The sequence below is a fragment of the Podarcis pityusensis genome (genome assembly GCF_964106645.2).
Source record: "Podarcis pityusensis genome assembly, chromosome: Z".
NCBI classification, from domain to species: domain Eukaryota; kingdom Metazoa; phylum Chordata; class Lepidosauria; order Squamata; family Lacertidae; genus Podarcis; species Podarcis pityusensis.
The window spans coordinates 13,347,232-13,371,998 of NC_138044.1; the positions used below are offsets into that span (position 1 = coordinate 13,347,232).

Below are 24,767 nucleotides of genomic sequence, written 5' to 3' on the forward strand. Positions count from 1 at the left end.
AAGGCACGCGTCTGAGGAGATCGAGGGAAGGAGGCGAAGGCGAGGAAGGCGCAGGTAGCTAACTTCCGATTCTTCTCTTTCAAGAATGTATAACTTGTTGCTTAAATGGAATACTCAAGATGAGATGGTTAAATCAGCCATGATTAAATGGGCACAAGACATTGGATACAACATTATGTTTGAAGACTGGGAAAGGTTATGGACCACCGGTATGAAATTTACGGCATGTAGTGCCTTAAAAGAAAACATTATGAAAATGATGTACAGGTGGTACATGACCCCAGTCAAACTTGCAAAGATATACCATTTGTCAGACAATAAATGTTGGAAATGCAAGGAGGCTGAAGGAACATTCTTTCACCTCTGGTGGACATGTCCGAGAGTGAAGGCCTTTTGGGAAATGATTTATAACGAGTTGAAAAAGGTATTTAGGTATACCTTTAATAAGAAACCAGAAGCCTTCCTCCTGGGCATTGTGGGCCAGAGAGTGTTAAAGAAAGATAGAACTTTCTTTTTATATGCAACTACAGCAGCAAGAATTCTTATAGCTAAATATTGGAAGACACAGGAGCTACCCACACTGGAAGAGTGGCACACGCAACTGATGGACTACATGGAATTAGCCGAAATGACGGGCAGAATCCGAGACCTGGGAGAAGAGGCAGTGGAAGAGGACTGGAAAAAATTTAAGGACTACCTACAAAAACATTATAAGCTATATGAAAGTTGAGAATTTGCTAAGTTTTGAGGAAAACATGCTTCAGTATTGAGAATTGAAAATGATTGAAACTAAGTTATAACGGTGAAAAGTTTTAATTTGGAATATATAAATAGAGGAAAGTACAAAAACATACGAAACAAGGTATTAATTTGCTGTATAATACTCTTTTATTGTAAAGAATGCAGGGATGGAAGATTTGGGGAAGTCCAGTTGAATATGAAAAAAAGATGTGGAAATGTGAATTTTCTTTTTTCTAACTTTTTCTTTTCTTTGTAAAACTGCTTTTGTTGTGTAAATTGATGATGGATTTTGACTTTGGAAAATAAGCAATAAAAAACATTATTAATAAAAATAAAAAAAAATAAAATAAAAAAAAATAACTTCCGATTCTTCTCATTGTGCTATTTACACTTTGTCTGGCAAAACACATTGCTTTCTTCTTATTTAGCGTTCTCGTTAATATCCATAAACTTTTACTATGTACATTCTCGATATTCCAAGATTCATTCTAGGTCTGTCAGGAGATTAACGTCGTCACTAATTTTTAAGATCTTCCTTAAATGTTATCCGATCTTGATTAACTTTTGGTATTGAATTTCCTCATATTCTCCCTGTTGTTCTGGCAAGTTGTAGATCTTCTATCATTTTTGCTTGCCAGTCCGTTTTTGTGGGGATGGTATCACTGTTATAGAACATATAACATCACCTTTCCACTTCCTTGCGTTTAAAATCCTGGCTGCTGTGGTTTCATACATAAAGAGGGATCTGTGGTTTTTCTTAATTTCCATGGACATAACACCTAACAGGAAGGCTTCAGGGGTTTTTTGGAAATGAAAGTTTGAAGATCTTTTAAACTTTAGAGTAAAGAGTAAAGAGCCAGTGTGGTGTAGTGGTTAAGAGCAGTGGACTCCTTATCTGGTGAACCAGGTTCGCTTCCCCGCTCCTCCACATGCAGCTGTTGGGTCACCTTGGGCTAGTCACACTTCTGTGACGTCTCTCAGCCTCACTCACCTCACAGAGTGTTTGTTGTGGGGGAGTGGGAGAGGAAGGGAAAGGAGAAGGTTAGCCACTTTGAGACTCCCTAGGGTAGTGACAAAGCAGGATATCAAATCCAAACTCCTCCTCCTCCTCCTCTTCTTCTTCTTCTTCTTCTTCTTATAAATAGTATTCCAGAATTCTTTAATCCTCTTGCATTCCCACCACATGTGTATAAAGGTACTAACCCCACTTTTCCACCTCCAAGAAACATCTGAACTGTTTTTGTACATCTTGGCCAATTTGGCCAGGGTTAGGTACCACCTGTATAACATCTTCATCACATTTTCTCTAAGATTATAGCATGCAGTGAATCTTATGTCCTCCTTCCACAGCCTTTCTCACTCCTCCATATATATTGTGTCCAATATCTTGGCCCAGTGTATCATAACCCATTTTAGTTCCTAGAATCATAGAATCATAGAATCATAGAATCATAGAGTTGGAAGAGACCACAAGGGCCATCGAGTCCAACCCCCTGCCAAGCAGGAAACACCATCAGAGCACTCCTGACATATGGTTGTCAAGCCTCTGCTTAAAGACCTCCAAAGAAGGAGACTCCACCACACTCCTTGGCAGCAAATTCCACTGTCGAACAGCTCTTACTGTCAGGAAGTTCTTCCCAATGTTTAGGAATGTTTAATGTTTTCCTAATGACTTCCCAGTCACTTAAGTCACATTCAAAGCACATGCTTGCCTCCCCCAAAGGATCCTGGGAATTGTAGCCTGTTCATCGTGGAGCTACATTTCCCAGCACCCTTAAGCTAAAGTTCCCTGCCTGGCTTCATACACATAATACGTTTAAAGCACGTGTCTTTCCCCCAAAGAACCCTGGAAATCATAGTGCACCCCTCACTGGGCTACAGTTCCTTTTTTTTTTTAATAAGATATTTATTAAGATTTTCCAAATGTTACAATATAAAAATGAAAAAGGAGAAAAAAAGCAGAAAAAAAGAAAAAATACAAAATAAAAATGATTAAAAACCACTCATTTTTTACATTACTTATTTTCCTTAGCTTGTTTCCCGGACCTCCTCATACCTCCCTTTTTTGTATTCCAGTTCAATTTGTTGGTTCAGCAAATCCTTACCCTCTTTATTTATCCTAATCTTTGGTCTTTAAAATAGTAACGTTAAATTTTTGCCTATTAACAACCCATTTTTCATATTCCCTTAAAGCATTACAGCTGGAAACCACTTAATTTCTATCCAACATCATTCTAACATTCATTAATTTTACAATATTTCTGTAGATAGTCTTTGAATTTCTTCCAATCTTCTTCCACCGACTCTTCTCCCTGGTCTCGGATTCTGCCAGTCATTTCTGCCAGTTCCATATAGTCCATCACCTTCATCTGCCATTCTTCCAGAGTGGGTAGATCTTGTATCTTCCAATACTTTGCAATGAGTATTCCTGCTGCTGTTGTGGCATACATAAAAAAAGTTCTATCCTTCTTTGGCACCAATTGGCCGACTATGCCCAGGAGAAAGGCCTCTGGTTTCTTCAAGAAGGTATACTTAAATACCTTTTTCAATTCATTATAGATCATCTCCCAGAAAGCCTTAATCCTTGGGCACGTCCACCAAAGGTGAAAGAATGTACCTTCAGTTTCTTTACATTTCCAACATTTATTATCGGGCAAATGATAGATTTTTGCAAGCTTGACTGGGGTCATGTACCACCTGTATATCATTTTCATAATATTCTCTCTTAAGGCATTGCATGCCGTAAACTTCATACCTGTGGTCCATAACTGTTCCCTGGGCTACAGTTCCAAGCACCCTTAAACTAAAGTGCCCAGGGTACTTTGAGGGGAATGTGCTTTAAATGTGTGGCATTTGTGCAACCTGGTTGCACATGCAACATAAATTTAAATTACATTTCCCATCTTCAAGTTCCCCAAACCCTTAACAGACTACAGTTCCCAACATTCTTTTGTCGTGAGGGGGAATTGTGTGCTTTAACAATGTAGTGTGTTCACACCCTCAGTTGCTTTACTGTGTAAGTCACTTTGAGGTACCTGAATGCAAAGATAATGTGGGATTTAAGAGGTTTGGTGATGCATCTTACTCTAAACACACATGACATGTTGTAGGAAATAATCCAACTCTGGGATCATTTCTTGAGGTTGATTATTGTATTGAACATGTGGTGTGCCTTTCATTCCCACACACTGCTCCAGTAATGTTTGCAGCTGAAGCCTACATTTCAAGAAAGTTCCAGGAATCAGTGAACAGAAGCATTGCTGATTTTTCTACAGTGTCTTATAACAAGCTTGTAAAGCTTGTGTAACCTGGGTAGCCAATTCAAAATTTGTGGTCACCAGAACATGCCCTTGCTACAAAAAGCCTACTGCACCACTGGAACATGGCGCAAGATGAAGGACAAAGATGCAAGGGTGTGGTATCTTTCCCTGTCTCTGTACCTGCATCATCTTCCTCCAGCTCAGAGCCCGAAAGGTAAGATAGAGGTTTGTTTTGGCTCTCTGTTCACACCCGGCAAGTGCAGAACTAAAGCAAGCTGTGGGCTTCTAACCATGTTTGGGACTGCAGAGGGAGTAATTATTTCTATCCCTCAGCAACTCTAATGTCAAAATAAGGCCTCAGACCTCCCTCACAAGAGCACATCTGACTCCTTGCCCTGATGAAGGAAGCAAGCAGGCCTTTTTTCTTCTAATAAAGAGTTAACTTCTCTTACTCCATATGATTTCTTGCTGGCTGGCTCGCTGAGAACCAACTACCACAGAAGGAGCATGGTGTGTCTTCCACCAAAGTACTACCTCTCCTCTAACACCCCCCACACTAATATCACAGACACAGGCACTGTCCAGGATTCACAATGGCACCCAACATCCAAACATAAATGAAGACCCCCCCCCACACACCTTGAGCACTCTTGAGCTGAATCTAGCGATCATATCTCTACTTGTGGCTGAACATATGCCACAAAACGGGCAAAGTCATGCCAAACTGAAATTTCAGTCTGCCATCTTGATTCAAAATGGCACCCAACATACAAACAGCAATTAAGTCTGCCGCCCCACCCTGGGAACCCTCATGCCAAGTTTGGTATTATGGATGGAGAGCTGTCCAATTGCATAGAGGGCTAATGTGCAAACCATTTCCCAAAATATCAGTCAGGTCAACATATTCCTCCAGCATGACATTGAAAAAGTGGGGGTGGGGTGGGAGGGAGAGTTGGACTCCCCAGAGTTGGAATTACTAGATGGCAGAAAAAGCCAGTGTCTTGTCAATACATAATTCCAATTAAAAGCTGAAAAATCATGAGTCCCAGCTCTTGGGAGCAGGAAAGAAGGGGTTGGGAACGATTCACTGATAAATGTATTTATGCACTGGCTCAATGGGAAAACTTTAGAAATTCATCGGAAATCACTCATTGTATCAATCTTCTCCGTTCCAATGGCATTTAGGACCCAGGGAAGTGAGGTATAAGGGGAGGGGTGAGTGAGCCCACCAGAATCCCTGAGATGTACAGACACCTCTGCAGGGCCTTCCCAAGGAGTCATGGCCAGTGATATCCTGCCCCAAGAGTGTCAGACAGATATCCAACCACCTCAATCACAATGCCTATCCATCCTATAGTGGGATGAAGCTGGACAAGACAGAGGGGTGTACTTGATTTGACTCAGGGACCAAGAAGCTGTAAATACTTTCCTTTGTACTGGGATGGGAGTAAGTGTGAAAGACTATATTTGCGTGACAGGGGTATGCCTGGATCTCAGGTTCTACCCGAGACCACACCTTTTCTGTGACAGATCTATGATGTCATGATGATGCATCCTGAGATGTATTATGGGAAACTTTAAAATACGGATGTAACCATTGATGGGGGCTTCGGGCTGCTTTGTCTTTGTGGCAGGGGGAAGTCTTGTTGCAACAAGAAAGATCAGTCCTACTGGCTGCTGTTTTGTTTCTATCACCTGGCTAAAGTCTCTTGCTTGTGACGCTCAACCTGAACTTATAGAAGTCAGGGTTAGGTGATTGTGGGGTGCTCCAAGGACTCCCTCTTACACCTGAAATGGAAGGGTCTGAACTGGCAACCCTGGTGAATAGCCTTTGCTGTTATGTAAGTTTGGAGTGTGTGACAGGTGGGGTGTGTGAAAGAGAGAGAAGCTACGAAGCTCTTTGGTACGATAATTATAATGTTGGAAGCAGGGCTTTTTTCAGCTGGAACTTGCTGGAACTCAGTTCTAGCACATCTCAGGTGGGCGCTATCACTGGCAGAGGAAGGAGTATGTGGTGGGTGTAGTGGGTGCGGGCTGCCCTGGGTGTCATCCCTGTGGGGGGAACATCACTGCGCCGCTTCCCTGGGACACTCGCCATGCCTCCCTGGGACGCTCGCCCCCCCCCCGGGGACACCTTGTCCCTGCAGGTGGCTAGCCCCACCCCCACGGGCAGCTAGCCCTGCCCCAGAGTGCACAGCACTAGCTCTAGGTACCATTGCCATTCTAAGAGAATGAGGGAGGTGTTCACGGTGAGTTCTGGCACATCTTTTTCTAGAAAAATGGCACTGGTTGCAGACCCTCCAAGTGTCCATATTTACCAGGGATGTTCCTGATTTAAAGATGCCATCCTGGTTTATGATTTGATCTTGGAGTGTCCCACTTTTCCTTAGGATGTCCCTATTTTCAATGGAGAAAGGTTGGAGGGTATGGAGTTATCCGTCCCCTGAGCCATCTGAAGGCAATCCTGTATAGGGAAGTTTTTTAAAAAAGTAATGTTTTATGTTTTTATATGAGACTTCCGGCGTGGTGCGCTCAGTGGCGGGTCGAGGGAAAGTGCTCTGCAACAGTGGAGCATGGCCAATCGCGGTAAACGGGAACTGGGGAAGAGCAAGGCGTTTCACAACACGCTGTGCCTGTGAATACTTTCTTTATCCTGAGCAACCTGTTTTCTATGACTGCCTTTTCGGACTGATGAAGCGTGTAGCGAAACCTGTAATATATCCGGAGAACAGGTCTCCTTTTGCCCACTTGTGTTATTCTCACCAGGGTGGTGGCTTTGATTTGCCTTCCTGTGATTGATCCATGCAAACGGCTTTGTGTTTCCAACTCAAGACCTATTGAAGAACATCTCATCCAGTTCAATCTTTGAAGAACAGCTTTGAAAAACTTTTTCATGTTCTCCAGTGTGCTACCCTTGCTATTGTGGCGGCACAGGGTTGCCATTCTGTGATTGGACTTACGCTACTTGTTGAACGGTTCATTTATCCAGTTTGTATAACGTTTATTGCACATGCAACTTGTTAAGATACAGTTGTACATTTATCCACTCCATGTTTACAGTATCTCCAGGCTTTGTTTTGCACATGGCACCTTAGTATGTTTGTTGCTTGAATGGTTACAAGTCTAGCTCTATTCTAGTTATTATTCTAGTAAATTTGGTTTTATACTTATAAGCCAGTTTGTGGTGGTGTTGTTTTGCTGCATTATTATTACTGTCACCACATTTGATACTTTTGTATATACTTTATAGTTTTGTATCAGAGATGAGGACCAAGGTATCACCTTCTGCATATCATTCAACCTTTGGGCAAGCCACTCTCTGTTTCAGCCTCCCAACCTGAAATACAAAGAGATTACTAATACTGGCCTTCCTCACAGGACTGGTGTTAATTCTTACCATATCAGGTGTATGTACGTGAAGCACCTAAGGTGCCCTACAAATGGTGAGTCGGTTTTTGGCGTACAGAACCACACAAATACCCCTCCCCTTCTTGCCTTGCTAAAGTGAAAGAACTAAGGCAACAGGGTTAATTTATTTTAATTGCACTTTATTATTATTTTCTTCAAGATCCTGTTTTGCCAAGGTCCAGAACTGGAGGTGAGCTATGGCAATAGGTTAAGTTTGGTTTCCACAGAGAGGAGCTGTTCAAGGTGATACCCACCGCTACTCCCAGCAGCAGCTGGGTCAAAAGTGTGTAGGGTACAGGTGTGTTCGGCAGTGGTGAATTAAACAGTCAGGACTTTGAAGCTAGACAAAGTCCCAAATTGACATTTGCTACCGAGAGAGAGAGAGAGAGAGTGTCACCCCTCTTCCTGCTAGCAGGCTCAAAAACCACAAGTTAAGGCCACCTCAGCCCAAATGAGCAATCTGGGGAGGCCCACAGGAAAAACTCCAGCTCCATCCATCTCAGCTCCAGATCAGCAATCACTGAAGCTCTTGAGAGAAGAAAGTATTGCCATGGCATTTGCCAGGCCGCTCATCCCAGCAGGTATAGGTCATCATTGTCGTCATCATCATCATCAAAGAGTGGGGTGGGGGGAGGCCGACCCTTAAGGCTCTGAAACCGAGAGAAAGAAAGGCAGGGATAGGTCACCGCTGCTTGGCAGAGGAGGTGGCCAGCTGAGCAGGACCATCAGCAAGGCAAGCAGGAGAAGGAAGCCAAGGATGTGGGCTCTAGCTTTCTCCCTAGTAAGTCGCAGGGTTGCCCCTTGTGGGACTCAGCAGGGAGGACAAAACTGGAAGTAGTTGGCTCTGCTGCCTGTCAGTGGCTATGGCTCCAGCTGTTGTTAGTATTGAATAGTGGACATTGACCCTAATAAAGTGAACATGCCACAAAACCGTAACAATATAGTGCCCCTAACAGCCAGAGGAAAGATTGGTGGTGCCCTGGTAACAAAACACCACCACTTTAGTTTATCAAACACCTATTGAGGGCCTCTATGCCTTCCACCTTAAGCCGTCCCAAATGGCACCATACACCACTGCACCCCCTCAAAGCTCTTACCACTTCTTCCTCCTCGTCGTCGTCTTCTACTAACAGAGTTCCCAGTGCAGATGGCTTGGGAGTGGCAACTTTGAAGAAACCACCCTTGTCCTCAAGAAGACTGCAAGAGAAAAAGACAGAAGGAAAAGGAGAGTGGGAGTGATCCAGTGGTTAACGGACCAGAACCCTGGGAGACCAGAGTTCAAATCTCTACTCAGTCCTGAAGCTCATTGGGTAGTGCCTACCTTATAGGGTTGATGTGAGGGTTAAATGAGGGAGTGGGGGAGTGCTAGCACTGATGTCAATGAATGGAGCAGAGGGGTGTTGAGAGGGGTGTTGAGAATTCCAACCCAACAAGGGGGAGCCAGGCTCTTCCTTTGTGCCTTAAACCCCATGCTATTAGGGGGTGGGGGGAAGGCACGGAAAGGCAAGAGACTCATAATGGGTACAGTTCCCGTCCCCCTCCCGCCCTGGCACAGACCTGGAATCCGCTTCCATGGGGCTGGACGCTGGTCTTGGCTGTGAGGCTCCAGCCAAGTCCTGCTGCTTGTCGGCTACAGCAGCTTGAGAGGTGGGGCCAGCGGTGTGCTGACTTGCCCCACTCTCCTCCTTGCCCTCTGGACCCGTTGTGGGCCCCTCCATTGCAGGGGCCATCTCACCCGCCGCTGAATTTGGAGGTGCCAGAATGGCGGTGTCTATTGTGTCCATTTCACCCTGAGTGCTTGGCCTCTCCTTCTCAATACTGGCGGAGAGCCTGAGAGGCGGCCTTGCAGTTTGAGCAGAGGCTGCACGAGTTTGTTCAACCGGTGCTTCCGAAGAATGAGCCTCAGGAGCTGCAAATAACAGACTGTCTTGGGCTCCTTCGAGAGCTGTGAATGGAGGACTGCTTGAGCTTTCCTTCAGATTAGCCAAAGGAGCGGGGGATGCCACTGGTGCTGGTTCTCGGAGAGAGTTGCTGTGGGGATCCCCATAAAGGGGTGCGGCACTTGGCTGCTTCCTTTCCGCAGGTCCTTCCTCCTCGGTGCTGCTGCTCCCCCTTTGCTCCTCCTGACTCTCCAGCAGCTGCAGAGTTGTTGTCTGGAACAAGTAGAGGGGAGGGGGGATTATTTGCCACAAAAAAAAGACTGTAGCCCCTGATGAAAGTACTGTGTAATGGTTGGTCTCTAGCCAGGACTCAGGAGACCAGGGTTTGAATCCCTACTCAGCCACACAGGCACAGCTAAGTGACTTTCACTTTGCAGTACCTTAGATACAACCTGTTATTTCTAGAGAGCTGGGCTTCACCCTCTTTGCCGCTCCCATGATTAGTAATATGGGGCTAAATGCCACCCCAATCTCTGACCGGTGCAAGACTGCAGGGGTCTAGGCACTTAGTCTGTGTTTCCTTTGGAAATGAGGCACAGTGTAGACTGTGGTGTCATAATGATATATAGTTTATTTACACCTGAGCCTGTAATGGAGGGGGCCCCCAGCATACACTCCAAGAGAGTCCCGTTTTTCCCATTGCTGCAACCTCTAATTCAAACTGTCAGTCTGCATTGTGCTCTGATCCTGCCTCTCCAGCTTGCTGCATTTAACAGACTGAAAGCCTTTTTTCTTTTGATCACACCATAGCCAACTGAAATCCTAAAACTTCCTCCTAACTAAAACTTTGGCACTCTCTTCAAACTCACTATCTCAAAGCTCTGGGTGGGGCTTCACCCATCTGCTGGCTGGTAGAGTGTCTGTCTTGCTGATGGCCCATCTCTCTGTCCGCAGCAGATACTGTATACTAAAATTGGATTGATAAAGAGGTTAGCATGGCCTCTGCAAATTGGTGAAGTGTTCCATTTTTTAAAGATGTTTAATGTTTGACTATGTTTTATATATGTGTTGGAAGCCACCCAGAGTGGCTGGGTATAAACAAAATAATAATAATAAATAATAATAAATATTATTATTATTATTATTATTATTATTATTATTATCATCATCATCATCATCATCATCATTAGTTCTCTAATGGCCCACCTCTCAAGTGATCTCCTCAACACAGGAAGCTGAGTCCAGCTGTTAAGCGTCTGAATTTCAGTTTCACTCTCCAAGCAGTGATTAAATTCTAACACTTACTAAACCCAGTAGTTATGGGCACCTTGCACCCAAAACTCTGGCACCCAAACTCATGACATTTGGAACCATACAAAAAGGAAGAGAAATGATAGACCAGTTCACTCAATCTGCATCTTATTCAGGTGTCAGGATCCATCTGCCCTGGGCTGTACCTTGATGGCGTTCAGGACGATACCAAGGACCTCCTGGCCGGTATAGGACTCCTCTAAGTTGAACTGGCCCCGCAGGGCCTGGAAGACCTCGTTCATGATCTTCTTCACCTGGGGCAGAATGATGCCAAAGAGTCAGAAGGCAGGGAAGCAACACCAGCAAGGACAGTGGGCTTTCAAGAGCTTCTGGACAGCCAAATGTGGTGATGATTTCATTTATTCATTTATTTTACAACGAACATACATTATCTGGATAGCATCCACGTGCCAAGAGATGGATGACATTGTATAGTGCTGTTCAGACTAACAGGTAAGAACTCCTGATTGAAGTTACAGAAGTGTGGTTTGCCATTGCTTTTGCTGAATGTGACTAAGATTTCTCTTTACTGCTTGCCCCCCGCCGCTTTCCTTAACACTTCTTATTTCAAGAGCACTTCAGGGTTTGTTACAGAGAGAGGAACACATCTGTGTGTATTTTTAGGAGATACCTTATTTGTGAGACTGTAAACTGTTTTAAACTATTGTTAACTGCTATTGCCTCTGCCAACCTGGTGCCCTTCCAAAAGTTTGGGACTAATTAGGCAAGCCACATTTCACACTGTACTATGGACAGGGAGTCCAGTGTCTCTCTCTACAGATTGTATACAAGGTAAAATCCCACCCAGCTGCCTGCATAGAATTTTTCAGGGTCCTCTAGCCTTTGACAACATGTAATTTATGAGTTGCTTTTTCAGCTAACGCTAAGCTCTCTATATATTTGCATCAAGCAGTTCAGTCTCTGCATTACTACACAGCATCACACTGGCTCACAGCACAGATGTGTAACAAGCCTGTGGGACACGTTAGAACCGCAGACCCTCCATCAATACGTTTTAAGAGAGCCCCACTGACCTTGCCTTTCACAGGCTCTGGCTGTTCCTGCTGTGGTGACAGCTTCTCGTTCTCTGAGCTTCTTGTGGTTTTAAGCAGGGAAAGCTAGAAGAAAACCAGCATTAACTAAGTGGCGGTCCGCAGACCACAGTTCAGGAGCCCTTGTAATAAACAGTAAGCAGAGAGGCCTATGGCAGACATGAAAACCCAGCAGAGTGAGCAGAGGTGTTCCAAGGACAGGTGGCTCCTGCCCATTGAGGTGGGTGGGGCAGAAGAAAAGGAGCCCAATGACAGGCAGAGCCACATCCTGATTGGCTGTAAGGAAGAAGGCAAGCAAGTGGTGGCTGGATGAGGGCAGTGCCCTGTTTGCCTAATAGACTAGACTCCACCGACTGACCTCTTGGGGGCCGCCTGCCAAGAGTAAAAGTAGGTGGAGCAACATACGTTAATTTCCCCACTTGTCCCTTTCAATCCTCCATTTAAGAATGAAAGAAGCCCAGCCAGATGGGCGGGGTATAAATTATTTCATCATCATCATCATTATTATTATTATTATTATTATCATCATCATCATCTTCCAGGGAGGCAAAGAACAGTCAAGGGTGCAAAGCTGGGGCGGGAAGGAGAGGGGTGTGGCACTGAGAGAATCCTAAGGGTCAGAGAGAGTTTTCCAGGGAGCCACTTCTGGCCTCGGGTGATGACTTTTGCCACCCCTGGGCACTACCTTCTCCAGATTCTCCTTCTTAATGCGGATATCAGCCAGCTCCTCTTCCAGGGCTGTCACCTTCTCATCCAACTTCTTCCCACTCAGTTTCTCCTCCTGGTATCTGCTTTTCATGTCGTCAGACGATTCCTGAAGTTCTGTGGAGGTGGGGCACAGAGCGGGTTACAGTGCATGCCCTTGTTTCCATCCACTGCTGTAGCTAAGCCTAAGTACAGCGCCATCTGCACTATAGGCTTTAAACACTCACAGCTTCCCACAAAACATTCTGGGAACCGAGAACATTCTCTTAAGGGTGCTGAGAGGTGGTGGGACCCCCGGTCTGCCACCACCCCCAGCTACAATTCCCAGGCTGTTAAACTATGCTGGAAATGGCCACTTAAGCAGGGCTCTCTACTTCAACACAACTATTGGCAGCTGGAACAAACCACACTTCCCAGGATTCCTTGGGAGAAAGCCATGACTGACTGTAGTGGCATGATAACGCTGTATAGTGTGGATGGGGCCTCCATGTAACTTTAAAGACATACAGGTGAAACTTGAAAAATTAGAATATCATGGAAAAGTTCATTTATTTCAGTAATTCAACTTAAAAGGTGAAACTAATATATGAGATAACTAATGACATGCAAAGCGAGATATGTCAAGCCTTTATTTGTTATAATTGTGATGATCATGGCGTTTATAGACATATCGCATGTTTCTTCTCACTCTTACACTGCTCTGCTCTTGCATGCAGGGCAAGGAAGGTGCAGAATCTGTACAAACCCATTTTCTATTATGTTACATTATGTTAATGTTACTTATTGTTTGTAAGCTGGAGATTCATTTCAACAAAAAGCAGCATAGAAATACAGTCAATCAAGTTTGTAGAGATCAGAAGCTTGCCTTTTTTAAACAGATGGAATTAAAGTCAAGAGTCTTTTTGGAGATTGTGTGTCTGCTTTTTAACAGCTACACTGCAGGAGGCCCTAAGGAGCAGGACCTCCAGAGGTTGCTGGACTCCAACGCCCATCATCCCTGGCTATGCTTGCTGGGGCTCATGAGAGCTGAAGGCCAGTAATACTTTGAGGGCCACAGGCTCCCTACCAGCAAGCTAAAGAATTTCCTAGAATGATAAAACTACTCTGCATGTGCTTGGATCGTGCTCTTCTGCCATTTCAGCGCCTCCTCTCAGCTTCCCTTACCTGCCAGCTGTGCATGGAGTCGGTTGACCTGGGCTTTCTGCCTCTCCGACTCTGTCAGGGCTTCATTCAGTTGGGAGTGGAGATCTATCTCCTGCTTCTGATGACGGGTCAGCTCCAGCTGGAGCTGGGAGATCTGCACTGTGGCTTCCGCTAGCTCCTTGGTGACCCTGACCTGCAACACAAAGGAGCAGAAGAGACAGAAGAACATATGGGGAAGGAGTGCCCACAAGACCTTTCCTGGGAGGATGCAAGAGCTGTGCTTTTGGAGGCTACCAAATGCTAAGAATGAGTCTCCCAGGAAACACCCTGCAGAACTGGTCTACTGGCAAGGCTATGAGGAGCGGGGGGAGGCAGAAGCCTTGGGCTTTTTAGTTAGTTCAGGAGAAAGCATGCACGACAAAGGTGCATAAAATGGAGAGCAGATAAGATTTCCCCAGAAAATTCAGGACAGACAAAAGAAAGGACATCGTCACACAGCAGAGCTCTCTCCCACAAGATGGAATGAAGGCCACCAAGTTGGATGGCTTTAGCAATGGAGCAGGAAATGCCTCCACCGTTGGAGGCAGCATGCTGTTCCTGGGAATTGCAAGTGGGGTGAGCGCAGATCCTGCTTGTAGGATTCCCTTTTGGGACATCTGGTTATGAGAATAAGACGGGCTTTGGGCCTGATCCAGCCAGGCAAAAGCACTCAAGGAGGGTGCAATGTAGGACTGGTGAGGGTGCGTGGCTTGGAAGGAGTTTTGAGGGCCAGAAACATAAGCCAGGAAGGTGGCCTTTGGTCCAGGGGCCTGGAGTCCCCCCACCCCTGATTTAGAAAAACCCATTGTCACTGAAGCAGGGGTGGCAAAGCACAGAGAGGCTTCGCAACGAGAGACACCTGCAGAAGGCGTGGGGTTTTTGCCTGCTAAAAGTATGAAATGGTGACCTGGAAAGTATGAAGGGAGTAAGGAAGTGCTCAGGTAATCAGGACACCCAAGAACAATGCCTCACCTGATCCCACCCCTGATCCAGTGGCGGCATGTGCTAGAGAGAAAAGCGGCAACAAGGAGAGGAGAGTTAACACCACCAGAAGCAAGAACAGCAAGAGGGGAGAAAGTTTTATCAAAAGAGGCAATGGCATTCTGGGTTAAGAGCACTCTGCTTATTCTGTGGTCCAAGGGCTGATTATATCACTGAAAATCCCAGCGGCCTGAGAGTAAGATGCATGGAAGATCCCTTAATGGCGGGGTTTGCACGCTGATGCCCAAGGAAGAACAGGCCACAGCAAACCTGGACTTGCATCCTCTCCCCTTACATCTCCTCCTCTCATGCGACCAGGAACCCTGACACTTATGCCCAGCCATGGTTTGCTGTGTTGCCTGGGACAACGAGCTGCAGCTAACATCAACTATGGGTAATATCAAACACACCAACTTCAAATGTTTGTTTCAATAAGCTAACTTCAGAAACTAATTCTACTTAATATTAATGGCTGTTCTCAGTCCAGACAACAGAGGAAGCAGCAGTTACCTAGAAGTGGAAACTCTCACACCCTTCTTCTTGGCTGCATAGGAGGAAGTGAGGGGGATGTTCACTGTACTTGCTCACGTCATGCCAACCCACAGTTTAGCATGGCATGTGAATGCAGCCAATGAGATCTTACTGTAGCCCAATGTGGTGCATTTTTTTCCTTAACCACTCTGTTAGATTTTAAAGGGACATTCTGTTGTTCTCTCATATTCAACCTGAGGTGCTTTTCAAAGGATTACCTGAAGCTTATGTGTACATGCATGTATACCTAGAAAGTCGTTTCTTCTACAGTGGTACCTCGGGTTAAGTACTTAATTTGTTCATGAGGTTTGCTCTTAACCTAAAACTGTTCTTAACCTGAAGAACCACTTTAGCTAATGGGGCCTCCTGCTGCTGCCACCGCCGCACCGCTACTGCACGATTTGTGTTCTCATCCTGTGTTCTTAACCCGAGGTAATATTTCTGGGTTAGCGGAGTCTGTAACCTGAAGCGCGTGTAACTTGAAGTGTATGTAACCCAAGGTAGCACTGTATTTTGTTATTGCTGCTGCTCAGAAACGTAACTTATTTCTGGCCTGCAAGCAAAGGGGAATAGTGACCTGCACTAGTGATTGTGAACTCAAGGATGGGATCCTGGGGTAGCACTTGCCCTCCCCACAGCCTCAGTCACTTGGCCCTCCTGTTGTGGCTGTCACACTGCCAGGGCTTACCTTCTCCTGTTCAGCATGTAGGACCCTTGCCTGGGTGTGCTCCATGGTCCTCTGCAATGAGCTGTTGCTCTGCTCAGATAACAGGTTGCTTTGCTCCACATAGCTGGGGGAAGAATTGTTTTTTACACACGTGAATGTTTGCATGATTTGATACTTTCCACCCTCTCATGTAAAAATAAATAAATCAAGGCATATCATATGTAGAGCTCACTTTTCAAAAGCCACCCTAGGAGAGTTTTTACCTTTATATCAGATTGGAACCCTGGTCTCCCAGATCTTACTCTGACAGACCCTCTTAACTGCTACCCCACACTGGCTATATTCCTGTATTCCTTTATTTGTCCATCCAGCCCAGTACTGTCCACTTTGACTGGCAGCAGCCTTGGGGTGCCTGGGGATTGAGCCAGGCCACCTGAGCTTTAGGCTTCAGCCACAAATACCAGCTGTTTCTCATAGAGCATTAAAAGTGAGCAAGAGTCTCCCTCACCGTTGGTTGCGGTCAATCAGTTCACCAATCTTCTTGTTCTGCTCCTCAATGCGGCTGCTCTTCTCAACGATCTCCTGTTTCAACCTCTCATTTTCCTGTGGCACAAAGAGCAAAACGGAATGCGTCAGAGCCAGTCCTGGCCTCTACAACTCTCACAATCTCCAGCCACAATCTCTTCCCCAACCTCTCTCGGGGACCCAGATTTGAGGAGAGAAATCGTTGTGGTCTTCCGCCATGGTCATGGACAGAACATGGGCAGTTTGGAGCTGCTCCCCTTTTGCAAGCCTCCTAGGTAAACTTTATTTAGTAAGCAAATTGCGAGACAGCTGTACTGCATGAAGCCATGGAAGCAAGATACATGGTAAAAGCAAAATACAACACAGAAATCCAAGCTCTGAGAATGAATAAAATCAGTTTCACAAACTCTGATACAATAAGCCCATCTATTCTACTCAACTTTAAAAAACAACACCATTTCAGCAGGTATAAAACTTGATCTTCATAAGTGACATCTCAGGATGGAAAGCCCTCCAAAGCAAGCATGCTTTCAAGAGGCATCTGAACCGCGTCACACTAGGCCCTGGTCTGATTTCTGGATGTCTGGAGCTGCAATACTAAAAGCCCAATTGCTAGTGCAGCCTTAGATGAACTGGAACAGAGAAAGCTCCCTTAGCTCAAGCCAGATAGTTGCGTGTATCTAGCTCAGTGAAGCCTACAACAGGGGCAAAGAACCTCTGCCAGTCCAAAGGCTGCCTTGCCTCGGGATCAACTGTCCAGGTGTGGGCGGGGCTAGGGACAAAAGTGGGTGGAGGAACAGATGTGGCTATAATACAGGAGACTAGAAGTCTCTACACCGATTGCTCCACATCCAGGATAGGAACAAAGACACTTCCAGCTGGCCAAAAGAACTCAAGGAAGGTGCAGAGCAGGAACAGGGAAGGACAGGGCAGCATTTGTGCCCAAGGCTCCCCACTGACTGGCAGCATCTCCTCCAGGGTTTCAGGCACGGGGTCTCTCTCAGCCCTGCCAGGAGACACTATTGGGGACTGTACCCAGGACCTGTTGCCTGCGAATCACATGCTCTGCTGCTTAGCTGTGACCCTTCACCTGAAGGTAAAAGCAAGGTGTTCTAGTCTTCATGCTCTCAAGTAGACAGGCTCTTTACCTGCAGGATACGCTGGATGTTACTCATGATCATAGAGGTTTCCATGGTAACAGAAGAGATGCCTGGTAGCAAACCGGGGCCAGAGTTTTGCTTCCGCAGTTCCTCCAGCTGCAAGGGGTGTGGGGAGAGAAAGGAAAAACAAAAAGGAGGTGCAGCTTGAAGCATCAGCACACGGGAGAGAAGAAGCCAGATCAGGCCTGGGCCCTTTGAGCTGCTCACTTGTTTGCCAAGGAGAGAAACTGCTGGGAGCACAGCAACCTGGCTCAGTATCAGACCACTGGCTCCATCTAGCTCAGTGCTGTCAACACTGGCGGGCAGCATCTCCCTGGGTTTTCAGACTGGGGTGTCGCCCAGTCCTACCTGGAAACGTCAGGGAGCTAACATGGAACCTTCTGCATGCAAAGAGGTGCTCCACCACCTAGCTGAAGCAACTTCCCTAGTCCCAAACCTCCCCCCCATCAGAGATTAAAAAGACAATTCACAAGCCTACTATAAAAGCAGCTAGATACAGTTCTCCAAACAGTATGAAACAGAAGCAAAACCTGAAGGTAGATTGATTTATTATTTCAGAAAATGTATATACTGCCTGATATATGTATTATACAATGAACATAAAACGCCAAAATTGTTTAAAAGCCTTAAAACAGTTGAACAACGATCAATATCAGGCAGGCACCTTCACTGTACAGGCAACTCCCCATCTGTGGGCGCACCAGTTTTGGCCCTCAGGGGTGCGGGGCAGGCTGACATGCACAGTGCCTCAGAACGCAAACCCCGTGTAAATGGGGAACTGCCTGTTCCCTTTTCGGCACATGCTTCTTTAGATCTCTAGAATGCTGATAGGTTTCTAGTTTATCGCTGGTTTTAATTTTTTGAATATTTAAATCGTTTTTACTAATAATTCTATTGTTTTATTCTTTTTGTAAAGTGCTTTGAGTTTTTTTATGAAATAAAATAATCAACAATACAAAACCAAAGGGTGGCGCTGTGGGTTAAAACCACAGAGCCTAGGACTTGCCGATCAGAAGGTCGGCAGTTCGAATCCCCACGACGGGGTGAGCTCCCGTCGCTCGGTGACTGCTCCTGTCAACCTAGCAGTTCGAAAGCATGTCAAAGTGCAAGTAGATAAATAGGTACCGCTCCGGCGGGAAGGTAAACAGCGTTTCCGTGCACTGCTCTGGTTCACCAGAAGTGGCTTAGTCATGCTGGCCACATGACCTGGAAGCTCCCTCAGCCAATAAAGCGAGATGAGCGCCGCAACCTCAGAGTCAGTCACGACTGGACCTAATGGTCAGGGGCCCCTTTACCTTTACCTTGAAAGTTCTGTATTACCTTGACTGACAGTTGGTCCATCTTGTCAGCCACCTTCCCAACGGCCAGGCGGATTTCTGTGTTCTGCTGCCGGGTCTCTGTCAGCAGGAATGAACCAAGGTCTCCAGCTGCTGTGACAGGAAAAAAAACTTTGCAAGGTTGTGTATGTTATTCTTGTTTCAAAATGAGACTGCCAGCAGAAGCAAATACAGTGGTACCTTGGGTTACATAGGCTTCAGCTTACAGACTCTGCTAACCCTGAAATAGTACCTCGGGTTAAGAACTTTGCTTCAGGATGAGAACAGAAATCGCGCAGCAGCAGCTGGAGGCCCCATTAGCTAAAGTGGTGTTTCAGGTTAAGAACAGTTTCAGGTTAAGAACGGACCTCCAGAACGAATTAAGTACTTAACCAGAGGTACCACTGTAGAAATGGACAGGGCGGGAAGAGAGGGGTCACACCAATAAGAAAGGGCAGGGAGAAAAGAACACAGTCGTCCTTGAGCATCTTAACAAGCAGCCGTGAATCTTCTAGGGTGGGGGACTTTAAGGCAACTTAGCTGCCTATTCCCAGCTTTTAAATGGCTGGAATAAGGCAAAAGGAAATGCTTCTTCACACAGTGCAGACTTCGTGAGGCAGTGATGACCACCAACTTGGATGGCTTTAAAAGAGGATTGGACAAATTCATGGAGGAGGAGAAGGCTATTGATGGCAACTAGCCATGATGTCCATGTTCTGACTTCACAATTGAGGGCAATAAATGCTTCTGAATACCAGCTGCTGAAAAGCACAGGAAGGGAAAGGTGCTCAGATCCTGCTTGTGGGTTTCCCACAGGCATTTGATTGGCCACTGTAAGAAGAAAATGCTGGACTACATGGGTCACTGGCCTGATCCAGTAGGCTGTGATGCTCTGAACGGGGGAATTTCTAACTTTCACTGAGTTAATGCTCAACAGGTAGGATTTCATTTCCTGGGCTACAGAGGTAGATGCTCAACATTCACTATCCGTACCAGTTTGGGAAATATGGGTGTCTTAATTAATACTGGTGTGTCACCATTTCTTTCTCTTATTATTTTCTGTTTGCTTTCTTCATATATGACAAGCCTGCTACCAGACTTTTGGGTTGTCAACAATGTTAATAAAGGGTTTTGCTTTTTTAAAAAAGTTAATGTTTGAAAGCAGCTCCCAAAGATACATAGTGCACAGTTTGAACATACCTTGGAAAGGAGCTGGGCACAACCCAACAGGCTGGAGCTGGGAAACTGCGGCACTCACTTGTGGGTAAGCATATGGCATCCCTGCATAAGGCTGAGAACACAGGTGGGGGAGGGAAAGGAGAGTCAGGTGACTTGTCACACTGACCAAACAGACGGCAAAAAGGTCCCCCATTAAAACAGCAGGATTGCTTAAGCCTGCTCTCAAGGGCTAGATGACCCAAAGGCCAAGGACTGCAAGGGATCCTCTCCTGCAAAAGGCAATGATGGACAACCATTTGGACACCTTTAAAAGAGGATTGGGCAGATCCATGGGGGAGGCGCCTATTGATGGCTACTGGCCTCGACAGATAATGGCTGGAAGAAGGAATGCTTCTGAATGCCAGTTGCTGGAAACTGGGGGAGGGGAAAGAGCTCTTGCACGCAGGCACTGTTGGTGCACTTTGCACTGGGGCATCCAGGTAGCCACTGAGAACAGGTGCCCCATGTGAACAGGATGCTGGGCGAGATAGGCCATTGGCCTCATCCAGCAGAGGTTCTTCTTACATTCTTCTAAAGATCACCCAATATATAGAAGATCCCCACTGGATTTGGTGGAAACTACCTCAGCACTGCTGAGGTAACAAACTGCTTCCCTCCAACCCAAGGCTATGAATGCTGCTAGCTCTTAATCTAGCGCTTTTGGGATTTGCACTGAAGGGCTATTACCTTCATGGTTATGCTTCACCCTTCCTATTTTGCAAATGAAGACCTGACACTGACAGAAAAGGATGAGGAAACTTAGTCTAGCCTGCTAGTCACATGCCCCTGTCTTGAGCAAACCAGGGAACAGAGGATGGTGTTGTGGCTCACCTGGCAACCTATTAAAGAACCTTTCCCTGCCTACAAAGGACTCCTTACCTGATAGTTTTGAGGTGTTCTTGGAAGGGGTGTGTGTGGCTGGGGGGCAGCAGGCGCCTGGAGCCCTGAGACAGCTGGATGAGGAGCTAGGAAGAAAGCAGAGGCATCAGTGTTGCCCATCTCAATACAAGCAGTCCATCTCCATCATCATCATCATCATCATCATCATCATCATCATCAAAATGTTTGTCTCTATTTCCACCCAAAGGAACCCAGAGGAGTAAGCACACAAACAGATCAATTCAAGCATCTAAACACAATGCCAGTGACAGATGCAGACTCTGCTCAAGCTGATCTACAGCAAATGAAGGACACTGCTCCCCCATCCCCACACATCCAGATTTCCTCCGCTTTCCATGCACAATCATCATGCTGGCTTCTGGGTTGTGTCCAACTAAATTCTACTGAGTAGAGCCACTGCACTCAAGAAGAACCCTGCCATATCAGGCCAGTGGCCCATCTAGTCTGGCACCCTCTTCTCACAGTGACCAACCAGGTGCCCCCATGGGAAGCCTGCAAACAGCCCTCTCCCCTCCTGCGGTTTCCAGCCACTGGCATTCAGAAGCATTCTTTCCTCCAGCCGTGGAGGGAGGGCGCAGCCACAGTGCCAGTGGCCATTGACAGCCCTCTCCTCCATGAACTTGCCTAGTTGGTGACCATCCTCCATGAACACCCTAGTTGGTGACCATCACCAAGGCACAACAAGGGAACACACTTTTTACCTTGCGTTCCCCACTGTGGAGGGGCCATTGGACGGTAGTCGTTCGGACAGAAGGTTGAAAATTCTTGAATGGCATGCGGCTCCTGAAGAAGACAATGCACAATTAACCCTCCTGGGAAGTGGAAAGGGACCCTGGAGGCTTCAAATCCCACATTAACGAGAGAGAGGCATGCCAGAACATTTGTAGCTATGGTTTTTTTTTTAATACGTTGTAAGCCGCTTTGAGCATTGTTTTAACTTGGGAAATGTGACATACAAATAAAATGATTGATGATCCTTACAAGGCTTTCCCTCAAATTAAGATTCAAACCCAAAACCAGTTTGGGGTGAATACTAGATCTAGGGAGGGCAAGACTCTCAGTTTCATGCCAAAGGCCCCAGGTTTGATACCCGGTAGGCAGGGAATGCCCCCTGTCTGAAACCCTGGAGAACCAGGTAGGTTTGTAATTAAGTAAAAAAAAGGGCCCTCCCCTCCTTCACTGCCAGTCAGTGTAGACAGTAGGGAGCTAGGTGGATGAGCAGTCTCACTTGGTATAAGGCAGCTTGCTATGTTCGTCAACCGTCATGCTGCCAACCTACCTGAATTTCAGCAACAGCCAACACACACAAACCCCACTGAAAAAAAGCTGAGAATTGAAGCTAACACACCTCTACCTCCTTGTCAGCTGAGCCTTGCTGGGGTGCAAATGTGCTGGTGGGGACAGGTAGCATAGGCTGACCCATCTTCGCCATACGGGAAATCAGTTTCACTTTTGTTACATCAGGATTCTGTCCAGAAAAAGAGAAAGGGGGGCGAGAAGAGAAAGGAAGAGAAATCGATGTTATAATTGGCCATCCAGGCTTTTCAGAAACGTAGTTATTGTTTGTCAGAATATGACATCAGGCTATAAAACAGGGAGGGTGATTGAGGGGACCTTCCATCTAGATGTTGTTGGCTACAACTCCCCAAGCCAAAGTGACCTCATTGCCCAGCTAAGGAAAATAAAAGTGGTTTACAAGCTTATACAACAGCTTATATTGCATTTAATAATAATAATAATAATAATAATAATAATTTTTTATTTATACCACGCCCTCCCCAGCCAAGGCCGGGCTCAGAGCGGCTTACAAGCAATAATAAAAACAAGAGGAATGATTACAACTTAAAAACAAAAATAAAATACAACATTAAAATAATGAAACATTAAAATATTAAAATGTAGCCTCATTGCAGCAGGAGAAGGAAAAGAAAAAAGAAAGAGAGGGAGGGAGGGAATCAAATTGGCTCCAAGCCAAAGGCCAGGTGGAACAACTCTGTCTTACAGGCCCTGCGGAAAGAAATCAGATCCTGCAGGGCCCTGGTCTCATGAGGCAGAGCGTTCCACCAGGCCGGAGCCAGAGTTGAAAAGGCCCTGGCTCTGGTTGAAGCCAATCTAACTTCCTTAGGGCCTGGGACCACTAGGGTGTTGTTATTTATGGACCTTGAGGCTCTCCATGGGGCATACCAGGAGAGGCGGTCCCGTAGGTACGAGGGTCCTAGGCCATGAAGGGCTTTAAAGGTCAAAAGCAGCACCTTAAATCTGACCCTGTACTCCACCGGGAGCCAGTGCAGCTTGAAAAGCACTGGGTGAATATGCTCCCATGGCAAAGACCCCGTGAGGAGCCTCGCTGCAGCATTCTGTACCCGCTGGAGTTTCTGGGACAGCTTCAAGGGCAGCCCCGCGTAGAGCGGGGATTTAGATTTCCAATCTTCCTGCATTAGATATCTTCATGGTTTCTTTAAAAAAGAGAGAGATTCCTCTTCCCATATCATGGGATGCATCCAGTAAAACAACCTCTCAAACCCTTTCAAAGCCTAACAGTGGGATTTCAAAATGGTGGTGAGGGCTGTCACATCCCCTGGGCAGGATTAAGCCAAGGGGACCAGAGCCCAAGCAAGATCCCCTAAGAGAAAGCAGCTGGTTTGTCCTTCTCCCACCCCCCACCCTGCCCTGTGGCTTCCTTTGTGTGCCTGACAATGCATGTCAGATGCTCAGTACTTAGGCCTTAGTTAAGGGCATATCAACCAGCTGAAAATGATGGCAGAACTGAGATAAATTCAACAGAGTAAATAATTTTTGATGGTGTAAAAGTGGAAAACTGATTTGAATGGTTTACTAAAATATGCAGGAATGTATAATATATAAAATGAACCATGGAAGGAGAAGAAGGGAAGTGACTGGATATTTTACAGTTTGTAAAATGTTTATTTTGAAATGTAAAATAGAAAACTTAATAAAAATTATTATAGGAAAGGGCACAGCAACCTTCACCAACCTGGGGCCCTATAGGTGTAATGGACTACAACTCCCATCAGCCCCCAGCCAGCATGCCCTCTGATAGGAAACGGGAATGAAGTACACAGATAATCAACTAAGATGTTGTAAACATGAACACCCATACGGGGGGGGGGGGGGGCTTACATTTATAGAACCTTCCAATGTGTGTGGGGGGGTCCTCATGAACGCACCGTTTCCTTGCTACATTTTCACTCTAAAACTATTAATGAAAGAACCTTTAAACTGCATTATTATTATTATTATTTTTAAAAACCCGCTTAGAAACCTATCTTAGAAGTCTATGCAAGCACAATATCAAATGTTAATTACTTGTAGTCACAGATGATATGCTTTTCCTGTGACACGCCGTATTTTTCCGTGTATAAGACTAGGTTTTTTCTCTTAAAAATCTTGTCAAAAATTAGGGGGGATCTTATACACAGATACATCTCCCCCCATTTTCTTAAATCCAAGTCCATAAAAATAGGGGGCGTCTTATACATGGGAGCGTCTTATAGACGGAAAAATACTGTATCTTTATTACGTGGGAGCTTTTATTTAAAAAAATATATCACAGGATCAACAGGGAAATGTAACCTGAGTTTCTCAAAAAATGCTCACCAATAAGGATCCCTCTCTCTATGAGAGGACCAAGTTACTTCTCATTGCTTTGGTCACATTCAACAGGAATCAATAGGAAGATTTGGCTCCAATGGGGACTTACCGCTAGTTGTTCGCTAATAGAGCTTGATTTGGCACGCACAGCTGGCTCCCTGCAGTATGGAAGGAAGGGAGTTAACAAACCTGAGCATAGTAGGAAGAGTCTATTAAGGGGTAGGATACTCAACTGGCCTTTGGGACTCTGCCTCGGCCAAGCCCCTCACCAACCCCACCTCATGACCTCCCCAAGGGAGCTATAGCCTGGCTGGAATG

The 24,767-nt window shown here is 45.8% G+C and overlaps 2 protein-coding genes across 8 annotated transcripts in view; one reads left to right on the top strand and one right to left on the bottom strand.

Annotated features, from left to right (window-relative positions):
* Window positions 1-20: 20 nt before the first annotated feature.
* The window catches only part of SLC31A1 (solute carrier family 31 member 1), a 71,879-nt gene continuing 47,132 nt past the window's right edge, over window positions 21-24,767 (top strand). The window contains exon 1 of the mRNA XM_080989668.1: window positions 21-54. The gene's annotated coding sequence lies outside the window, so the exon portion shown is untranslated. The remainder of the gene's footprint in view (window positions 55-24,767) is intronic.
* LOC308467887 (FK506-binding protein 15-like) overlaps window positions 7,533-24,767 on the bottom strand; it is a 31,531-nt gene continuing 14,296 nt past the window's right edge. Inside the window, exons 11-27 of one of the 7 annotated variants that reach the window (XM_080989563.1) lie at window positions 24,559-24,607; window positions 22,186-22,305; window positions 21,539-21,620; window positions 20,817-20,902; window positions 19,920-20,010; window positions 18,724-18,833; window positions 17,392-17,499; window positions 16,227-16,321; window positions 15,740-15,842; window positions 14,512-14,544; window positions 13,522-13,693; window positions 12,338-12,474; window positions 11,635-11,718; window positions 10,747-10,854; window positions 8,967-9,562; window positions 8,510-8,606; window positions 7,533-8,059 (exon numbers count right to left, since the gene is read on the bottom strand). In XM_080989563.1, the coding sequence (XP_080845689.1) occupies window positions 7,979-8,059; window positions 8,510-8,606; window positions 8,967-9,562; window positions 10,747-10,854; window positions 11,635-11,718; window positions 12,338-12,474; window positions 13,522-13,693; window positions 14,512-14,544; window positions 15,740-15,842; window positions 16,227-16,321; window positions 17,392-17,499; window positions 18,724-18,833; window positions 19,920-20,010; window positions 20,817-20,902; window positions 21,539-21,620; window positions 22,186-22,305; window positions 24,559-24,607 (2,152 nt within the window). In that variant the 3' untranslated portion in view covers window positions 7,533-7,978. The other 6 variants (XM_080989562.1, XM_080989565.1, XM_080989564.1 and 3 more) reach the window with 6 other exon arrangements.